Source organism: Colletes latitarsis, chromosome 9 (genome assembly GCF_051014445.1).
Source record: "Colletes latitarsis isolate SP2378_abdomen chromosome 9, iyColLati1, whole genome shotgun sequence".
Taxonomy (NCBI): Eukaryota; Metazoa; Arthropoda; class Insecta; order Hymenoptera; family Colletidae; genus Colletes; species Colletes latitarsis.
Genome location: NC_135142.1, coordinates 21,536,775 through 21,555,581, shown reverse-complemented (window position 1 = coordinate 21,555,581; position 18,807 = coordinate 21,536,775). Strand labels below are relative to the sequence as shown.

At 36.4% G+C, this 18,807-nt stretch overlaps 1 protein-coding gene across 1 annotated transcript; it reads right to left on the bottom strand.

The window, feature by feature from the left end:
- Window positions 1-1,949: 1,949 nt before the first annotated feature.
- LOC143345396 (uncharacterized) lies at window positions 1,950-6,363 on the bottom strand. The gene is made up of 3 exons (XM_076772482.1): window positions 6,346-6,363; window positions 5,500-5,703; window positions 1,950-4,746 (listed from the first exon to the last, which is right to left on the bottom strand). The coding sequence occupies exons 1-3, from the start codon at window positions 6,361-6,363 to the stop codon at window positions 2,812-2,814; spliced, it is 2,157 nt and encodes a 718-aa protein (XP_076628597.1). The 3' UTR covers window positions 1,950-2,811.
- Between the last annotated feature and the right edge of the window lie 12,444 nt (window positions 6,364-18,807).

Genomic DNA, 18,807 nt, shown 5'->3' with positions numbered 1-18,807 from the left:
GCACGTCTAATATTATCGTCCATGACAAATCCTGCAAAGTTCGGGTTTAACGTGCTATTGGGAGGATATCATTTTGTATTTTCACTAGCTATAATCCATATGGTAATTCCACTAACTCACAGAACAATCTTTCAATTGTAGTTTCATGGGATCTAAAGTTGTTTACATCAAGGAGAATGAGAAAAATGTATCCTTTCAATTCGATAAAAGGAAATTGCATACCTACCATGACTTTGCATTAATAATCAACAAATCGATCAGTACGTCACAGGAAATGTCAAACTGACAATGTTAGACGCGCGTAGCCACGTTTAAACTAAAGTTAAAGTACTTCAGTGCTCTATTGGTAACGCTACCGGTCATCTTTGGGATGTCTGTGTTATAATCGAACGTGACACAGTGTGATGCGGTTATATGCATGATGAACATAATCGTTGCGTGCACGGTACTCGGCATATACAGGGTGTCCCGTAAATAGTGTAGGAGCCGGAAATGTGGGGTAGCTGAGACGATTCTGAACAACAATTTCCTTTGCAAAAATGTCGGATGGAGCTTCGTTTTTGAATTATTAACGAAAAACACTGACGAATCACGGCGCGTGCCTGCCGCGCGCTCAGGGCCGTCCGAACTAAGAGAGCCACCGTGTCGGGTAGGTAGCAAGATGTGCATCGGAGATACGTCGAGGAACGAATACAAATAATTAAAAATACTACCACTGCAACTGTTACCTCTGCGGATTGGATAAATCAGTCAGATAAATCGAATTTATTAATTATTTGTATTCGCTGTTTCCAAGAAAGAAGAAATAAAATGTGGGAAGATGCTCTCGGAATTTTTAGGAAATTAATTCTTCGCACCTGAGTGACGCTTCTCGCCAGAGTGTGTTAAAATTAAAATAAGAATTATTTTCAGAAAATTAAAATAAATACGGTAAGAACCATTTGTAATCGTTTGTTATTAAAAACTGTACTGGAAAAGCAGACTGGATTTGTGCGAACCGAAACATTTTTCGCATGCAAGGGGTTAATAGAGAATTAATTGAAATTCGCCTTACCCATTTACTTGCAAGTTGCAATAGGGCCAGTTAGTGCACCCCTGTCGATCATGGAAAGGTCGAAGACCCCAATAAAAATCAGCTGATGGGACGGCCCGGTCACTGCACCCGCTTCTTACCCCGAAAATGTAAAAGTGAAAAGTGCTAGTGACCGTACTGTAAAGTGTTTTCGGGGTAAGAAGCGAGTGCAGTGACCGGGCCGTCCCATCAGCTGATTTTTATTGGGGTCTTCGACCTTTCCATGATCGACAGGGGTGCACTAACTGGCCCTATTGCAACTTGCAAGTAAATGGGTAAGGCGAATTTCAATTAATTCTCTATTAACCCCTTGCATGCGAAAAATGTTTCGGTTCGCACAAATCCAGTCTGCTTTTCCAGTACAGTTTTTAATAACAAACGATTACAAATGGTTCTTACCGTATTTATTTTAATTTTCTGAAAATAATTCTTATTTTAATTTTAACACACTCTGGCGAGAAGCGTCACTCAGGTGCGAAGAATTAATTTCCTAAAAATTCCGAGAGCATCTTCCCACATTTTATTTCTTCTTTCTTGGAAACAGCGAATACAAATAATTAATAAATTCGATTTATCTGACTGATTTATCCAATCCGCAGAGGTAACAGTTGCAGTGGTAGTATTTTTAATTATTTGTATTCGTTCCTCGACGTATCTCCGATGCACATCTTGCTACCTACCCGACACGGTGGCTCTCTTAGTTCGGACGGCCCTGAGCGCGCGGCAGGCACGCGCCGTGATTCGTCAGTGTTTTTCGTTAATAATTCAAAAACGAAGCTCCATCCGACATTTTTGCAAAGGAAATTGTTGTTCAGAATCGTCTCAGCTACCCCACATTTCCGGCTCCTACACTATTTACGGGACACCCTGTATATGCGTTCATTTAATTGCTCTCGCGTTGAAACGATTTAAAGGCAACGACGATCTGTCTTGAAAGCAAAAAACGAGCGTTGCGAGATACTTGAAAGTTGTCGTGCGGAAAATCGTCGAACGAACATATAAGACATTTCCCTTTCCGAGAAGGCGATTCGTTTCGCTGACGATTCCAGCGTGTTCCGTGAAAACTGTGCCGCCGTCGCGATTGTCTATCAGCGTTACATTTTCATTCTTCTCACGGTCTTTTGTACGGACAGTTCTCGTTACGAGAAAATGATGAGTTTTGAATTATACCACAACCGTCGTAATTAATACTGTCGCTTTTCATCTCTAAATTGGCCTCGCGGATTAATCATTTTTGGAAGTAACGTAAAGAGAATGGCGCGTCGTAGTAATTCGTGAGATAAAAAAAGAAAACGAAACACTGGACGTGAGAATAACTCCTCGGTATTTCTCATTCGAGTCAATATATTTTAAATATATATCTCTCACGCTTTCTCGCGTCTAAAACTAATTTCTAACTGTTGTAGTCCCAATGACATTTGTGCAGACGAATAAATAAATCAGTAAAATATTATTCAATAAATAATATACTCTGAAATTATCTAAATTTTATGAACGTAAAATATTATTTTGTTCCTTGTTAGAAACTTTGCACAGTATGTCCTTCTAATTAAAATAAAATAAATGTTTACTCCTTCAATTTCCTAAGTAGTTCTACATTGTATAAATACCTATACTATTCGATTTCTCGCCAATTACTAAAGCAAAAATACGGTCTTTAATTTTCTATTATCGAGTAAAAAAATAAACTCTATCGATACAAGCGAAACATCAACAATCTCCAAATAAGTATCTGACCGTTACATTTTCTTCTTTAACGCGTCCTTCTCCTCTTCGTCGTCGTCGGTGATGATCTGCACGCTCCTGATGGGTCCAGTCTTTCTGTATCTGGAGGCTGGCGTCGTCGTGGACATGATCGGAGTGGAAACCATGGGAGGACGTTCCGCGTTGATGGCCAACTGCAGCATCCTCAGCAAAAGGGCCTCTCTGATCGGAGCTGGGAGAATCTCGTCCCCCTCATCGCTGACCTCCTGCGTGTAAAACTTCTGCCTGTAAACTCTCTTGGCGAACCTTCCATCGTTATAATCGTCGAACTGTTGTTGTTGGTAGACGGGATTCAAGGCCCTGGCGTACATGGGACGTCTGACAGGCACTCGATCGCCATATTGGAGGGACAGCTGCTCGTCGAAGGCTATATCCGGTCGCGGGGCGACCGCTTGATAGCCTGGCTGGTAAGAAGGATACGGTTGCTGGTCGTACAAAGCATCCTCCAAGTATGTTTTTGGATAAGAGAGAGCCTGGACACCGTACTGACTGACGAGCAGTCTTCTAAGCAGCATCTGGAAGTCTCGTCGACTGAGAGGAGGAGCGATGGGATTGGGTGGTTCCGGAGGCAAGGCGATCGTGCTGGACCTATAAGGGTACTCCGAGGTCGTTGGATACTCTCTGTCGTCCACTGCGTGATTCACCGGTTGTGGAACTGGTCTCAGAACTGGTCTGGGTCTTGGTTCGGGTTCCTGATAGATCACTGGCCTTGGAAACGGCCTTGGACGCATGTATCCAGGCGTCACCGCGATCCTTGGGTCCTCCTCTTGTCCAGGGAGAGGATTCTCCGTTAAATAATGAATGTTCGCGTCGGTGGTCGTCGAGTATAGCGGTTGCTGGCCCGGCAGTGGACGCAGTAAGATTCTGTTGATTGGAATTTGTCTATAGGCGGGGTCTTCGTCGATGTTGCTCTGCTGAGATGGAAGCAAAATCCTTCCACCTGGTAGTTCTCGCAGAAACTGGTCCGGTTGCTGTCTGACGAAGATAGGCTCGGTGCTTTGTCTCACGTACTCTCTGTTCTCAGGCATTCGAGAGGGAACGCGAGTCTCTTCGCGCGACGCTTTCGTCTCTGCTTCGTAAACTCGAGGACCGTCGTACTTGACATTCTCGAACCTGGCTGGTCCAAGGTTTTCTCGATTCAGGTAAATTTTCGGTCTTTCGACCCGGTTGCCAGAGACGCGTTGGAGAACTCTAGGCGGCGTAGTTGTCGTGAACAATGGGCGGGTCGTGGACAAGGATCCTCCGTAAACGTCAGAATGGTCGTCGTTACTGGTCTCCACGATCGGATTGGGCTTTGTGGTCTCGTCGTGGAGTTGTCTTCTCAAAGTGTTTCCAGTCGTCACCTTAGTCTCGTCATCCTTTTCCACGAAGTCTTCGGAGATCGGTCGAAGGGTTTGGTCGACCGGTCGTTTAGCAAAGATGATACGTCTATAAGTAGATGTTTTGTCCTCCGTGCTTGGCCGATTTATCTGTGAATCTTCGTCTTCGGCGCTTTCTTCCTCTATCACCATCGGTCTCTGTTGGCCGTTGATCACGAACCGCGGTCTACTTTTACCGGTTCCCTTCAAGTAATGACCGAATATCGATTTCGGTTGTTCCGTGGTGGTCGTAGTCGTGGTCGTCGAAGTGGTCGTTGTCTTTCTGTTTCGCGGTATCGACTGAACCACTGACGATTTCGTGGACGCTTCTGTGGACGAGGGATAAACGATGCTCGGCTTCTTGGTCGTGGTGGTACGATTAACGCGCGGAATGCTCTGCACGACGGACACTTGTTCCTGCAATGGCGACACGGTGGTTGCTTTAAACCCTGTCCCGTTAGAGGAAGAGTACGACACCCTTTTTATTTCGCCGTCGGCGTCGACGAAACCGAACGTACCCTTGATGTTGCCTAGAACGTCGCGACTCTCGACCTGATAATCATTTCTTACGTTCAGGAGTATTATAGTTTTAGTAAATCAATTTTTTTTTAATTTAAGACACTATTTGGTCCGTATTGTTGGACTTTTTCGAAGAAAATTTCACTGAATTTCGTTGTATTTAATTACTGGACAAAATTTTATCATCGAATTTAATTTTCAAACAAGGATTTCTTCAAATATTCTCAAGTTCTCAGGCACGTTAATTTATTTATTTTTTTTGTATAAATATTGGGGTTGTCCATAAATTTCTTCGTATTTTCTAGTGTTATTTTGTGAAACCTTTTCATGTAACTAAATTAATTTTATTTATATAGATGTTGGTTAGAATAAAATATGGAAAAATTGGAAAGTAGTGTGCTTTTACGATGTTACTGAAAAAATGTTTTAATTCGAATAGTGTAAAAGAGAGCAAACTAAAAATATACATAAAAAAAATAGCTTTACATGTTGTTATGACGTGTAAGAAAACGAAGATAATTATGAACAGCCCTAGTATGTCAGTCTACTCTTTGCACGATTGCATGATGTTGCAAAATTAACTTGTCCAATTATTCGAAGAAGCTGTTCTGTATTACTGAACTATAAAACGTAATGCGACGATCTGTTTGCTCGAGTAATTAAATTTCTCAATGAAGCGTTGAAGTTATATTTAGAATGTGTTACGTGCAACGGTGTTCATACGAGTACTAAGAAACTGAGTACACCCATTTCATGCCTTGTGCGTTAATGGTCATTGAGGCTTACCTTGAACGATCCATCGCCAGCTTCATAGCCGTACGTGTAAGAGCCGTCTTCATTCACTTTTCTGATCTGTTTCAAGATCGCTACCTGCTGATCGTGATGTGTCTCAGATGTTTGCTGATCCGTAACGTTTGAGCAACCCGCTGTTGCCAGACAGAAAATTGCCATCAGCCATGTCGTCATTTTAAAAGTAGGAGGCGATAATATCTAGAGGCAAATAACAGAGAATCTGAGTAAACAAATAGTCTAATTTGTCGCTAATTACGCGCCGTTTCATGACAATTACTCGGACCTATCAAAAAATAAATTTTAAATCATAAACTGGATACGAAAAAGGGAGGGCTACAGGGAAACTATTATCTTCTATTTCTATTCCTAATCTCTACGGGATTTTCAAATCCTTAAAATCTCAAATTTTTTGTTAGCCCCCTCCTTTGAGATCTTCCAGATCCGCCATTTTTTGGTCACAAGAATAAACGTCACAACGGAATCAGAAAATCGTAAAATGACGAACTGGAGGAATTCGAACACTTCGAGACACTTTTCACCAAGCAGAAGCGTCTTAGCAATGGTGGCAAATTTTATAATACATTTTTGGGAACATCGACACTTGCGATCGGCTAAAAAATCGTGCACTGTACGCGCACCAGCGATGCACTGCAACGTTCACAATCACCAGGAACGCACTCGTGAACCGATCCTCCGAGGACGACTTTCTAATTGGACGTTATTAATTTAAAACCGGCCTTCGTAATTATTTATTCCTAATTATTTTCGATTGTTTCGGCACAGGCGTACACGTTGCCACACTTGTCGGTGAGCTGTTACAGAGTTGCGTGGAGTAAGTACCTTGTAACTGGAAACCATGTTACCGCGGATGCGGTGAACGTTCTTAATATCGCGTGGGGTGCTGACGTCCGTTATATATAGAGTGACACGGTAGACAACCACCACCCTTTCCAGCACCTTCTGCTACACACTCCAACGGCACGTTCAACCTTGATGACCCTTAAACGCCCATTACGGAATGGCATAATGCTGAATAATAGACGGTAATAAAGTATACCTGCCTCTGGAATTGGAAATCGTGCGGCGCTCTTAATGTTTCTCCAACTAATTTCTATTTCATTTCTATGTAACCTGTTCCACTAGGGCAGATAAAAATTTTCTTCATTCTTATTATTCAAGATTCTAACAGCAAATAAAGATGACTGTTCCATTTACAAATTATTATATTACAATATTTTTTGTTCTTCGTTTATTTTTTTTTCGCTCTACACAAATTGATTCAGCCCCCTCAGATTTCACTAGAATTATCCTCCTTGCAATAATGGCGTAAAAGTATTTTTATATTCAATTTATCACATCAGACACGAATATATTTTTGTGCACAAATTCATACAACTTCGCAAAATATTTGAAAGCACGAAACGTAATGATTATAAATCTTAATTTACATTTCAAGTTCCCACAGTAAGTACTCGTTCGCTTTACTGTAGTTTCCTTAATGCATTTTGAACAACCTTTTCGCCCATAGTAATTATCGGCTAAATTTCTCTTCTTCACAAAACATCGTACAATGCCTTCTTCACTACGTGCCAACAAATTACGAATAATGCTTCATAAACGTCACACTAACAATGGGTTATAAACTTTTCATGTGTGATTATGGGTATCGTAACGTAACTCCGTCTAAATATGTCGTTGGCCTAGCTTCGAAAGATGCATTATTATCTAACCATGCAGAATATAATCATCACCTTAGTCAAAGATATTACCAGATTTCTTCCTCTACTTATTTTGTACTTTTTACAATTTTATGCCTCCTAACTGTCACACTATAGTCGGTCATGTGACCCATATTGCCACAATTCAAATATAAATAATTATTCGTAGATTAGATCTTGAATCAGAGGTCAGAAGTTAATTTTTATTTTAATAAACTCTATTAGAACTTTTTACATTCACTATACTTTTATACATCGTTTGTCACGTTTTATAAGTTTCTATCCACCAGAAGACCACGTGTAAAATCGAGTACAAGTGAAATTATCCTCTTTAATTCGAATTAATATAAAAAAATAATAGTTCCTGTTACGCAAGAATTTCGTATTATCTGTGTTCGAAGTTCCTACATTCAGAAACGTTCGTTTGTCCGTTCTCCTCGGAATTTATGACGTGAGAACATTTTCAAAACGAATTTCGTAATTGTTTCGGTCCCCCGCTTCCCTGCGTTGTTCGTCCACGAAGAATGGAACAGAAAACGCGTCGATCACGATGAAAGTGCGCGCAAAACGTGGACGAGAAAGAGCGGAAGTTTAACCGGAGATAAAGAGGAAGCAGCGACGACGGAATAGAACGCGAAAAAGTTTTGGATTCGCGGAGACACAAGTGAAAGCCACGTGGGAGTTCGCGGCCAGGCAAGAACAGTAGTAGACTGTAAAATCTGTAACAATAGTTCCCATAGTGTGCAACATTCGTATTGTGGTGTTCGTTCCATTCTAGACACTCCCACAGGACAATTATTACATCATGCAATTTCCTCGGGGTTTCGTATACAATTTTTTGATGCCACCTTGATATGCCGTGTCTTGGACCTATCGGTCGCATATCTCTCCTCTGGCTCGGTTCTTGCGTTTCTCGCGAATGATCGTTGTGCCGTATTTTCCCTTTGTAGTTCCGACTCGTTATTTATAATTTTGTGGCTAACGCGTTGCTCAATGGTCGTTAATGCCTGAACTGATATTCGAGCGATTCGATACCGAAGCATTAGATCGTCCCATAAATCGCTTTTTACATTTATTTCAGTTGGGAAATTTTGCTATATTGTTAAACAAATGAATTATTCTTACAATCGAAAAGGAGAAAATAAAAATTCTTTTAGTCTATGTATTTTATTGAAATATCTTAATTCGATCCTCAAGAATTCTGTCTGTGAATAAATGAAATTATTACACAGATGTATTTGTTAGATACGTATATCGAAAATTTGTACTATATTATGTCCCAGCCTTAGTGAGGCGTGGAAATACTTCGATCACTGTTCACTCTCAGGTAATGATCTAGCGCTTATTGCGTAATTTAATTGATTAGCATAATTGCGGTATGTATGTCTTGAGTGTTAGAAGTATAGAGACCGTTACAAGATTGGTATATTTAGAGACGTATATGTACACTGTCGTTCAAAAGTTTGAAACACTTTTCGATCCTTAACAAAATAAAATTTGCATACATATTCCATCGAAAATTTTACTTATTAGAAGCACACTATTTAGGTACGATTTAAGACAAAAATTGCATAAGGTGAGAAATTTAATTGTTTATTTGAAAGATCGAAGGATGCTCGAAAGTTCTGAGCTGCTGTATGTATGTGAAAACACGATCTGACTTTCCGGAAGAAGTTAGCGAGTATGGTGTTAATTACAATGCGACTATATACTGCACATTACCACGGGTAGGCTCAGTCGGCACGCCTACATCATTACCTGCGAATCGTCTGACATTCTTCCGCTGAGAACTAAACAATTGTATTCCGTTTTCGGTGTTCCGCAATACCGAAAAGCACTTTAAATTCCGCGGCACCGCGGTGCTCTCAGGTGCTAAATATACAGAACCGAATCGACTAGGAAATTGCGAAACATTATTAACGCGTCGACTGCCAGACCAGTCCCCTGACATTTGCCACCAGGTCAAATTTTTATTTTTTAATAATTGAAAACTGTCTTGTCTGAAACTGAATTTGTCTACTTACTCTTTAAAAAATTCACCAATCTTATCCAAATTTATCTTCTCTAATGTCTTATGTTGAGAATTAAGTTTTCTTAGTGCAAATAAACAATACGTGTTGAATTATGCATTGGATAGGGTAATATACAATCCGAATGAGCAATAGAAAAGCATTATTTTAACATAAAGACACTATTTTGGATCCTTATTAAAATTCTTTTATAAAAGTACTTCTTAAAATAATAATATAGATATTTAAATCTTGTTGAGTATTTAAAAGTGAAAGATAAAAATATAAAAATTTCAGAATATTGTTCATAAGTAAATAAATAGGGAGCAAAAATACAAATTGAATTAATATTTGTTTAGGAACGAGCAAGTTCACACAGTGGAATTTACAATTGATCTTGAAACTGCAAAACAAGCATTCCTTGGATAGAGTTCTGTTGAAGAAATAAAGTGGTTAATACTTTGCAACGTGTTTCCCACGCTAGATACATATTTTATCATTCCCAATGAAATATCGAGCAATTAATGACTCATTGATGACACATAACGCCTTGAACGTACTATCATCTCGACGTCATTGAACGAATGCGAGCGGTTAGTAGGACACCGTGGGTTTTATATCGATTTACAAAAGTTCAGAAGAATAACCGGCTCATCATGAAAAAGTCGAAAGAAATACCGAACATCACGGGTCAATAGAAAAGAAATATAAAAAATTACTGAAACGCTTCTGGCTAACTAATATATTACAACATAGATGTATAAAATTGCTTGTCAGTTAGAAAGACTATAATCATTACAAAAGAAAATAACATAAAATTTAACACGCTTCGACGATTATATCATTTCTAAATATTCTATGGTATAAATGTAAATTGTCTGGGGTGCATGCAAATTTTTATACAGCAAATATTACTTAATAGTTTCCTGAGTATTAGCAAAACGTTTTATTTTAAACGCACGTACAATTATCTCTCTATTACGAGACTTAACACGTGGAACGAAAGCCGGTAATCTTCTAAATCGGTACAATGACATGTTAATTGTCTTCCACGCATACTAAATCTTTTGCGTACACCACTAATGATCCGTCGAACGTGTAATCAATCTGATTGGCGGAAACGTCAACACCAATGGAGTCAGCAGGGTTGAATTATGTCAATTCGTTCTGTACAGTCTTCGCCAGACAATCAAGAAGGAAATGAACATCGTTTCATTATATTGTTTAAATGAAACGAAGGATGCCGCACGCAACGGTGCGACTTTTTACGATTTCATCCTTTATCTTGTAATTAAGATCAATAGAGGGCTATTGCTTAAGGTTTTGTAATCGAGAATGCTGAAAAGATTATTCCCAGAGTAAGGTATAATGTACATTTCGTGAGTATTTCAAATTTAATATTGAACGAAAAGTGATAGCAGTTGGAGAATTAAAATTTTGCAGAGAATGTAAATACTTTATTTTAATTATTTTTCAAAGAATACAATATCAATTTTTTATGTGATACATAAATAACTAGATCGATTAAAATATATTAATTCTAACCATAGAAACATATAATATGTAAATATTAACTTTCAATCAAATATCAATCAAATATTTTCTAAAGTTATTTGTTTTAATATTCATTCGATTAACCAAGAAATCTTTCTTGATCCTGTGTCGATAACATTGGGTTTGATACACTGATGGTAAGAAATCTGCAGTTTAGGCACAGACAACGTATGCAGTAGACGTCACAAGCAATATTTTTTCGTAACACACGGATCAAAGGCACAGACAATGCATAGTATAGGCACGTAAAACAGTAGTATTTCGTGAGCCCAGCTCCAAGGTGAAGTCGAGAGGCCGGCGCGGCGGTCGAGAATGTAAACAGAGACTGACCGAGTTTGCAAAAGACAAGTGTATCAGGTTACTGCTCGTGGCTTGGGAATGCTAGCAATGGTAAGAATAAAATTACTTTTAACAAATATTCAAGAATACGTAAGAAATAGGTATACACGAGTAATAGGTTAGAACAGTCATTTAGTGGGAGTCAGTGTCCTACGACGTAAAGTACAAACATCGTAAAAATTAATATTTTTCTATATTTCATATATATTTTTTGTCTATTGTTGTTGCATTCAAAAAATTCATATGAAACGCATTGATTCAATTTCGATTAAACGTTAATATATTTACATATTATTAAGTATATCAATATTTCATCTTTAAGAGACACTATCGAATGTATCGAATATATCGAAAGACGGATGTTATATATTGTGACGTCACGTGACACGACAATAATTCAATAATTAGTTACTCATCAATCGATAATTAATTATTTATTTGGTATCTTTCTGTACTTATTTTATAACCGCATTAATATTATTCGAGAAATAAGGTTTAACCTTACTTCGAAAATATACATCGAGAATCAAGGCGCTGGACCCCCCCACCCCACCCTCCTCACCCAGTAGTGTGCTTCGGTTAACGGCTATTCCGTTTTCCGGTCGTCATTCGTCCTGTGGAAATTCGTCTGATGAGTGTGTTGACAGCTTCGCGTCTAATTAGGTGCGTATTTTTTATTTCTAAACGTTTTTAATCGCTATTATTACGCTTCGTTACTTGCCATCGGTGTCTTCATACAATATTAATACGTATGTGTGACAAATTTGTGTTTTATTGCTGTTGCAGACCGTGATTGCAATTCAAGCACGTGGAACGCTACCGGCACATGCTGGACGCCATTATGCTTCGAAATATTTAACATTCAACGTGAGTATACATGTACATGAATTCGTTGTCTCTTTATCAAGTTCACGTGTGTGACTAATTAATAGTTTTATTCTTTCAGACATTTGGATGATCGCGTGCAATGCGGTCTGTAGAATCAGTGCTTGTTTCGTCGAATAGTTTTCTGTTTTTCGAAGCACAGTTGCTTCGTGTAGAGTTGCGTTTATGTTTTAGGCACACGCGAAAGTCGAATCAGTGTCTATTGCGTATTTATACATCTTTTCCAGAGCATCGTGGCTCATTTTACCTTCTAAATCGCGACAATAGAATCTCTTGTTCGCCGAATTTGATTTTCAATTGCGTTAATTTACCATTATTTTTCTTTAATATTTTTTTCAATTATTCCTTTGAAAATTAGAATTATTCGTAACGGTATTAGAATCATTGCATTACTGGAAAGGAGTTTTGGGTTGTGCTTCACAAACAAAAAATGTAAGTAATATCATACTATCATATTTGTTATATTATATTACATTTAGAAAAAAATTTATATCTTCAAAGTTTGCTATCTTGGTTAAAAATGTTCAAAATTATCAAGAAGCTTTGCTGAGTTTTGCATATGTAGAGATTCTTTTATATTAAATCAAGAATCTTTAAAATTTTAACAAGATTGTAATTTTTTTTTTGTTTTTTTACAGTTTCTAGATTTCATTCCTACATCTTGGAAATCAGCAGGCCCATACCAATGATTTCATTAATGACTTCCACTGGGCAGCAGCATCACTATAGGGATTCATCTCAAAGGTACATCTCATGAAGTTCATCATTGGTGAGTTGCATGTTATTTTTGTTCCTCTGGTCACCAATCATGTTGTAGGATGAAAGGTCCAAATCAACACAGGTGACCAGTTGTATAATATTTTTGGCGAGTATAGTGACCATGGGTATTTTTTATACCTGTGAGTAGGAACACATATTGTTTTATTTTTTAGTTCAGGATAGGATTTTTTTGTACATCGCGTTTTTTAACATGATAAATGCTGCATATTAAATGAATATGAGCATATAATTCACTAATGTTTAAGTATAAATATTAATTGCAATAAAATTATACAGTAATTTGTTTTCACATTTGATTAAATTCATTATACAATGATGATTATGTCTTAATAATATTATTTATATACTGAATATTGATCTCTTTTTATATTTTCCTCATTTTATGTTAAACTATAAATTGATAATTACAATAAAGATTGTTGTTTATCGAAAATAATAGAGACTTTTATTAAATATTTATAAAATGAATATTTTCATTAACCTATTGACCTCAGGAAGACAACTTTTTGAATATTGATAATTCTCTTAATTATTACAACATATGATGTATAATATATTAAGTACAAAAAAACATTTCGCGATTAGTCGATTTTCGAGTGAAAGTAGCAAGTGTTGTAAACTATTTTCATATTTTCAAAAATCTACTTTCACACTAGAATTGACCGAGGATAATTAATTAATAATTTAATAAATTTATTTAAATAATTTATCTAAAATTTTCAAAGTAAAGTATTTTATCATAGAATCTTGATTAATGTTTGCCCTTTTAAATAATTAAATTTCAATTTTAATAATTTTCTATAAAAGTAACATTTTTCAGTATTAATGTATTTTGCTTTTGATATATCGTTTCGTTATACTCTGTTATTTATTAACCACTTTCTAGTTCAGGATTTTCAGGATATTTTTCCGTGTTCATTGCCTAAACTCATGCACGTGCCCAGGTGTTACTTGCATGAGCGAAGGCAATGGGCACGACGATTTAGTTTGTAAGAATTTCTAATAACATTTAGCGGCTGACATTGGTTAGTGAACTGTGCACGACGTACTTTCCACATGTGTGTGTGTGGTTAGGATGTGGAAGTGCGTCGTTTTAAAATTCATTACAATTTACAAATGATATTGTATTTCATAACATTACATTCTTATGAAATGTAATAAGAATATAAAACTCTCGTTTGTTATTTTTATAATAATTCTTGAATACTTAATAATGGTAGCTTTTGAATTTTACGTAAGTAAATTAATAATATCGATAATAATAATTTCTGGTAGACATTTCTGGCCAGAAATGATATTTTTGGTAAGGAATTTTTTTCTCGAAACTGAGTAAGATCTCGGGGGTATGGCTATTCACCAAAAATGATTGTACCTGTCCCCTGCAACTGAAAATAATTTTTCCAAAACGATTTGAAATTTTTTTTTCCGTCGAAAAATTTCACACCTTCTCGAATTTTTTTCTAGAAAGTGGGTAGGATTTCGGGGGTATGTTTATTGACCAAAAATGATTGTAATTGATCCCCGCAACTAAAAATAATTTTTCCAGAACAATTTGAAAAAATTTGTTTTTGCCGAAAAATTTAAGCACCTACCCCCTGTCGATTTTCCTTAAAAATTACTTTTTCATTTTTAGTAATTTTGTTTGACACCCTACAGAAAAGTTGTTTAATACTTTTTTGTAGGTACCTATGAGCTCTACTTCAGAAAAAAGTTTCATTGAAATATATTCACAATTGTAGGAGTTATGGCTGTTTGAAAATTGGAGCATTTTTATGGGGTTTTTCTCATTTTGCGGGGTCAAGGACCAACTTTTCGAATATTTTTGCGATTTGTACATATTTTCCATCAAAATACGCGTAATTTGCTTTTTTAAACATTAAAATCGTCCAATCCGTTCAGAAGTTATGACGTTTTAAAGATCCGTATGAAAATTCGGGCAGACATTTCTGGCCAGAAATTATATTTTCGGTAAGGAATTTTTTTCTCGAAAGTGAGTAGGATTTCGGGGGTATGTATAATGACAAAAAATGATTGTAATTGCCCACTGTAACTAAATATAATTTTTTTAGTATGATTTGAAATTTTTTTTTCCGTCAAAAAATTTCACTACCTACTCGAATTTTTTTCTCGAAACTGGGTGGGATTTCCGGGGTATATCTATTCATCAAAAATAATTATAATCGACCCTTGCAATCGGAAATAATTTTTTTAGAACGATTTGAAAAATTTTTTTTTCGCCGAGAAATTTCACCACCTACCCGAATTTTTTTCTCGAAGAAGAGTAGGATTTCGGGGATATGTGTATTCGTCAAAAATGATTGTAATTAACCCCCGCAACTGAAAATAATTTTTCCAAAACGATTTGAAATTTTTGAATTTAATTGTTAATAACATTTTAACGAAGTCTCCATCAACAAATTGGTATTCTTGATTTTCGTTTTAGTTTGGCCTCTAGAATCTCCCATTAAAATTTTTCCCAGGGGTGGCCGAAAACCCTGTATATAAAATATATTTTATCAACTAGTATATTATATCAACGCGTCTATATAAATGTTTACGTATAAAATATAAAAACGCAATAGTCATTAGTCTTTGTCAGCTGATTTCAGAAATTGGTACGTACATTAGAGTGTGAATGTTTGCAATGTTCGGGTGTCGGAGGAACCCCGGGGAGTCCTCTCTAGTTTAGGCTGCGCCCGAACATTAAGAATGAGAACCGTGGAGTGTATGTTTGCGAGAATGAGTTTTGCAATTTTTTAAATATAGCGTTAGGTAGGTAGATAACTTACTTTCTGGTATGTGTGCTAAATCTAAGTAGGTAGGGTCAGGGCAGGGCTGTCTACAGTCCTGTACCTGTAGGTTGATTCGAAGAGTCGAAACGTCAGCTGATCCAAACGGATTCTACCGTTTGTTTTGGTTTCACTTTCGTTTCTTGGAATCACGCGGCTTTACAGTCGCCCGTCGCGGTCGCGTTCGTTCGCGGTAGGATCCTCGAAACGCTCGTCCCGCTCGAGTTTCGTCACACCTGTTCTGATAACGATTCCTAGAATCGTTGAAGGACTGTGTATTGTACGGAATCTCGAGCCTAGTATTAAGTTTCAGGCTTTGGCAGGACCGCCGAAGAAAGAAAAGACTCGACGAGTCGAAGAGGCCCTGACAAACTGTCGCAAGAGTGGGCTGCAACAAATGATTCTTCATCTTCATCTTCGGATGAGGATGGATAGTCATTCTATGTTCCTACTTTGTCGCTATACTCGATTGTAGTTGTAGTTTTTCGTAGTTTTTCAGATGGTACTTGTACCACAACGATCAGCTGAGCAAATCGCGGTTTGCATTAGTGTTGCGGAATATTACTCGCGTTTGCTGTTAGGATAGAGTTGCGATTAATATAAATGTGTCATGATTATTGTTAGAGTTGCGAACGATGAATATTTTTCGCGTTTTCTTTCAGAGTAGTGTCGCGAATAAGAATCGATTTCCGGTTTGCTATTAGCGTTACGAAATATGAATTCGCGTTTCTGTGTCCAGTTAAAGTTGCAAATAATTTGCTTTAATTGTATAGTTCCATTTAGAGTTGCGAACGATTTTTCGTGTTTGCTTTTCAGAGTAGCGTTGCGTTTATTAATCTCGGTTTGCAGTATCGTTGCGAAATATGAATATTATTCGCGTTGCATGTTTGAAATAAATATGAATTTGATCGCGATTGTTTTTAGTGTTGCGATTACTTTTTCGCGTTCGTGTTTCAGAGTAGGATCCAGGAATCACGAAGTAACTGAATTGGCTACACCAGCTGTAATTTTCTACAACCTGAGACGACTGCATCTGATTATTAAATTTTCAATTGCATTCTTTAATCGATTGGTACTCTGGATCGCACTTTCATTCCGTCATGAAACAAACAAATTCCTGTAGTTTCATTTCCTACCATGTAGGCGCTATGGTCGTGTTCTATGGCGTGTTGGTAATGTTGCAAGTGACACCGAAATGATAATGGGTCTCTAAGGGTCTAGAAAAATGGGCTGAAAAAATACATTAGATGTAACATCTATTTCCTTTCCTTGTCTATGTTTATACCATTCATCGTCAATCGGTAAAATAGTGCGCTAGAAAGCGCGGGTACAACTTTCGCTAACGTGCTATGAATATTTGTGCTAAAAGATTAGTTTATTCCTCACCCTCAGGTTTCAGATCAATGCGAATTAAGTTCAAGTTTATGTCTATGTCACGAAGTATGACGATAAGTCTAACGACACACATTTTCATAACAGAAAACATTCTCTATTAAACATGTGTTAAATAAAGTAAATGCATCTTTCTCTGAAGTAAATAATTCTATAATTGTGTTTCATTTTTATATTTATTAAAATGTACTTTGGTATACTATTTCATAGTATTAACAAAAATTGATTTTAGTTTCGCAATAAGTATAAATATATGATATCATTATAGTATCGAAATATGTACTATTTTTTTAATGCTATACATAGTCTCATAAATTGATCACTATAGAAAATAAATTCAATGGGTTACAGGTTTCTGAATTTACAAATTATTTTAATTGAAAAGCTTGAAAAAAAAATATCAAAGAAGGTATGTTTACAATCGTAATTTATTTCTGAACGAAACTCAATTTGAAATTAAAATTGTTTTAAAGTTTGGAGATCTGAGTTTCAAAATAAATTTTACAAATTGTACTAAAAGGTTTGTGCAACAACAAAGGTGTTTGTTAGCTAGTCTATTTTAAAATCAATATTTAAGAATTTCATTGAATAATATACGTCGCTTTTAACAATATGCGCAGTAGGTTCGTGATAACTGTGAGAGAAACATTTATCACTCGTGGCGTGTTGAAATTTTGCTTCACATATACATCATTTCATTCGCTTTCGCAATTACATTTCAAAGAGAAGTATAAAAAATGGTATTGTTGGTACGACTCCCCTTATATAAAGTTGGCACGGTTTGATTTAATACTTAAACTAGATCCTTTCGTTTTCAATCACTTTCACCCATGTGGGTAGATTTTACTTTTATCACAAAAGCGAAATTATTTACAATGAAATATATATCCGTTTCCATTCGATTACTATTTCCTGATTATTGTTTAATTCCTCCCATCTGTCTCTGTTTACCTGTTTCATGGAAAGAGTTATTGCTGGCGTGCTCGTAAATGATCATGAACGATTTCGTTTCGAATAAACCGATTAATATGTCTTTCACTCCAACTCCATAGCAACTCATTAAATTTTAAATTGAGTATAAAATTCTTATAAATCTTTAGCGATATTAGAAATTATAGAAATCAAACAAAAATTTCAGTGTCCACCCTTTATTGGTATATTCAAGTTTCTTATTAATTTTTAATAGTTCATAAATTTCATAAAAGTCATTATTTTGAAACTAAGTTTCTGCAAATTTCTACTTCACATATTTACATTATTATATACGTATTTTATTCGAATGCAAGGTTGAAAATGTTCAGTTTTAAATTCAATTTGTTTTTAAGTACTTTCAATTTCTTTTTGATTCCATTATAATTGGTCGAAGGAGTTACATACGCTGTTTATGAGGAGATCAGTGAAAACGTTGGAATTGGATAACGTGTATAGATCTCCAGTGATGTAACTATGCTTACACATCAGAAACTCTCTGGCTTCCTTACTTTTCTAATTTCTTTTTACGGAAGCGCCTTCCGCGTGTACTTAACTACTGTAAAACACGAACAGAAAATAGCGTGCTGTCAGGAGTGAACTTGTTAATGTCCGTTTGCTAGAATTACTCGTCTGTGAGTTGCACGAGTAGATTAATTCATTTTCTCTGCGATTTAAGGGTCTTCTCGTTTTAGGAGCTCCAAAAAATCGAGTTTGCTCTAATCGCCAACTTTTAAATAGAAACCTAGTGAAACTAAAACGTGATACTATTTATACTACTTTCAGAAAAATTAGTTTATTACTTTTATTTAATACGATACAGTAGTGAAATATAATAGTGAAACAAAAGATCAATTTTTTATGTTT

Coding starts and splice junctions, on each gene's coding strand:
- LOC143345396 (XM_076772482.1), bottom strand. Junction 4,747..5,499: donor CTGGCGATGGATCGTTCAAG/GTAAGCCTCAAT, acceptor AATGATTATCAG/GTCGAGAGTCGCGACGTTCT.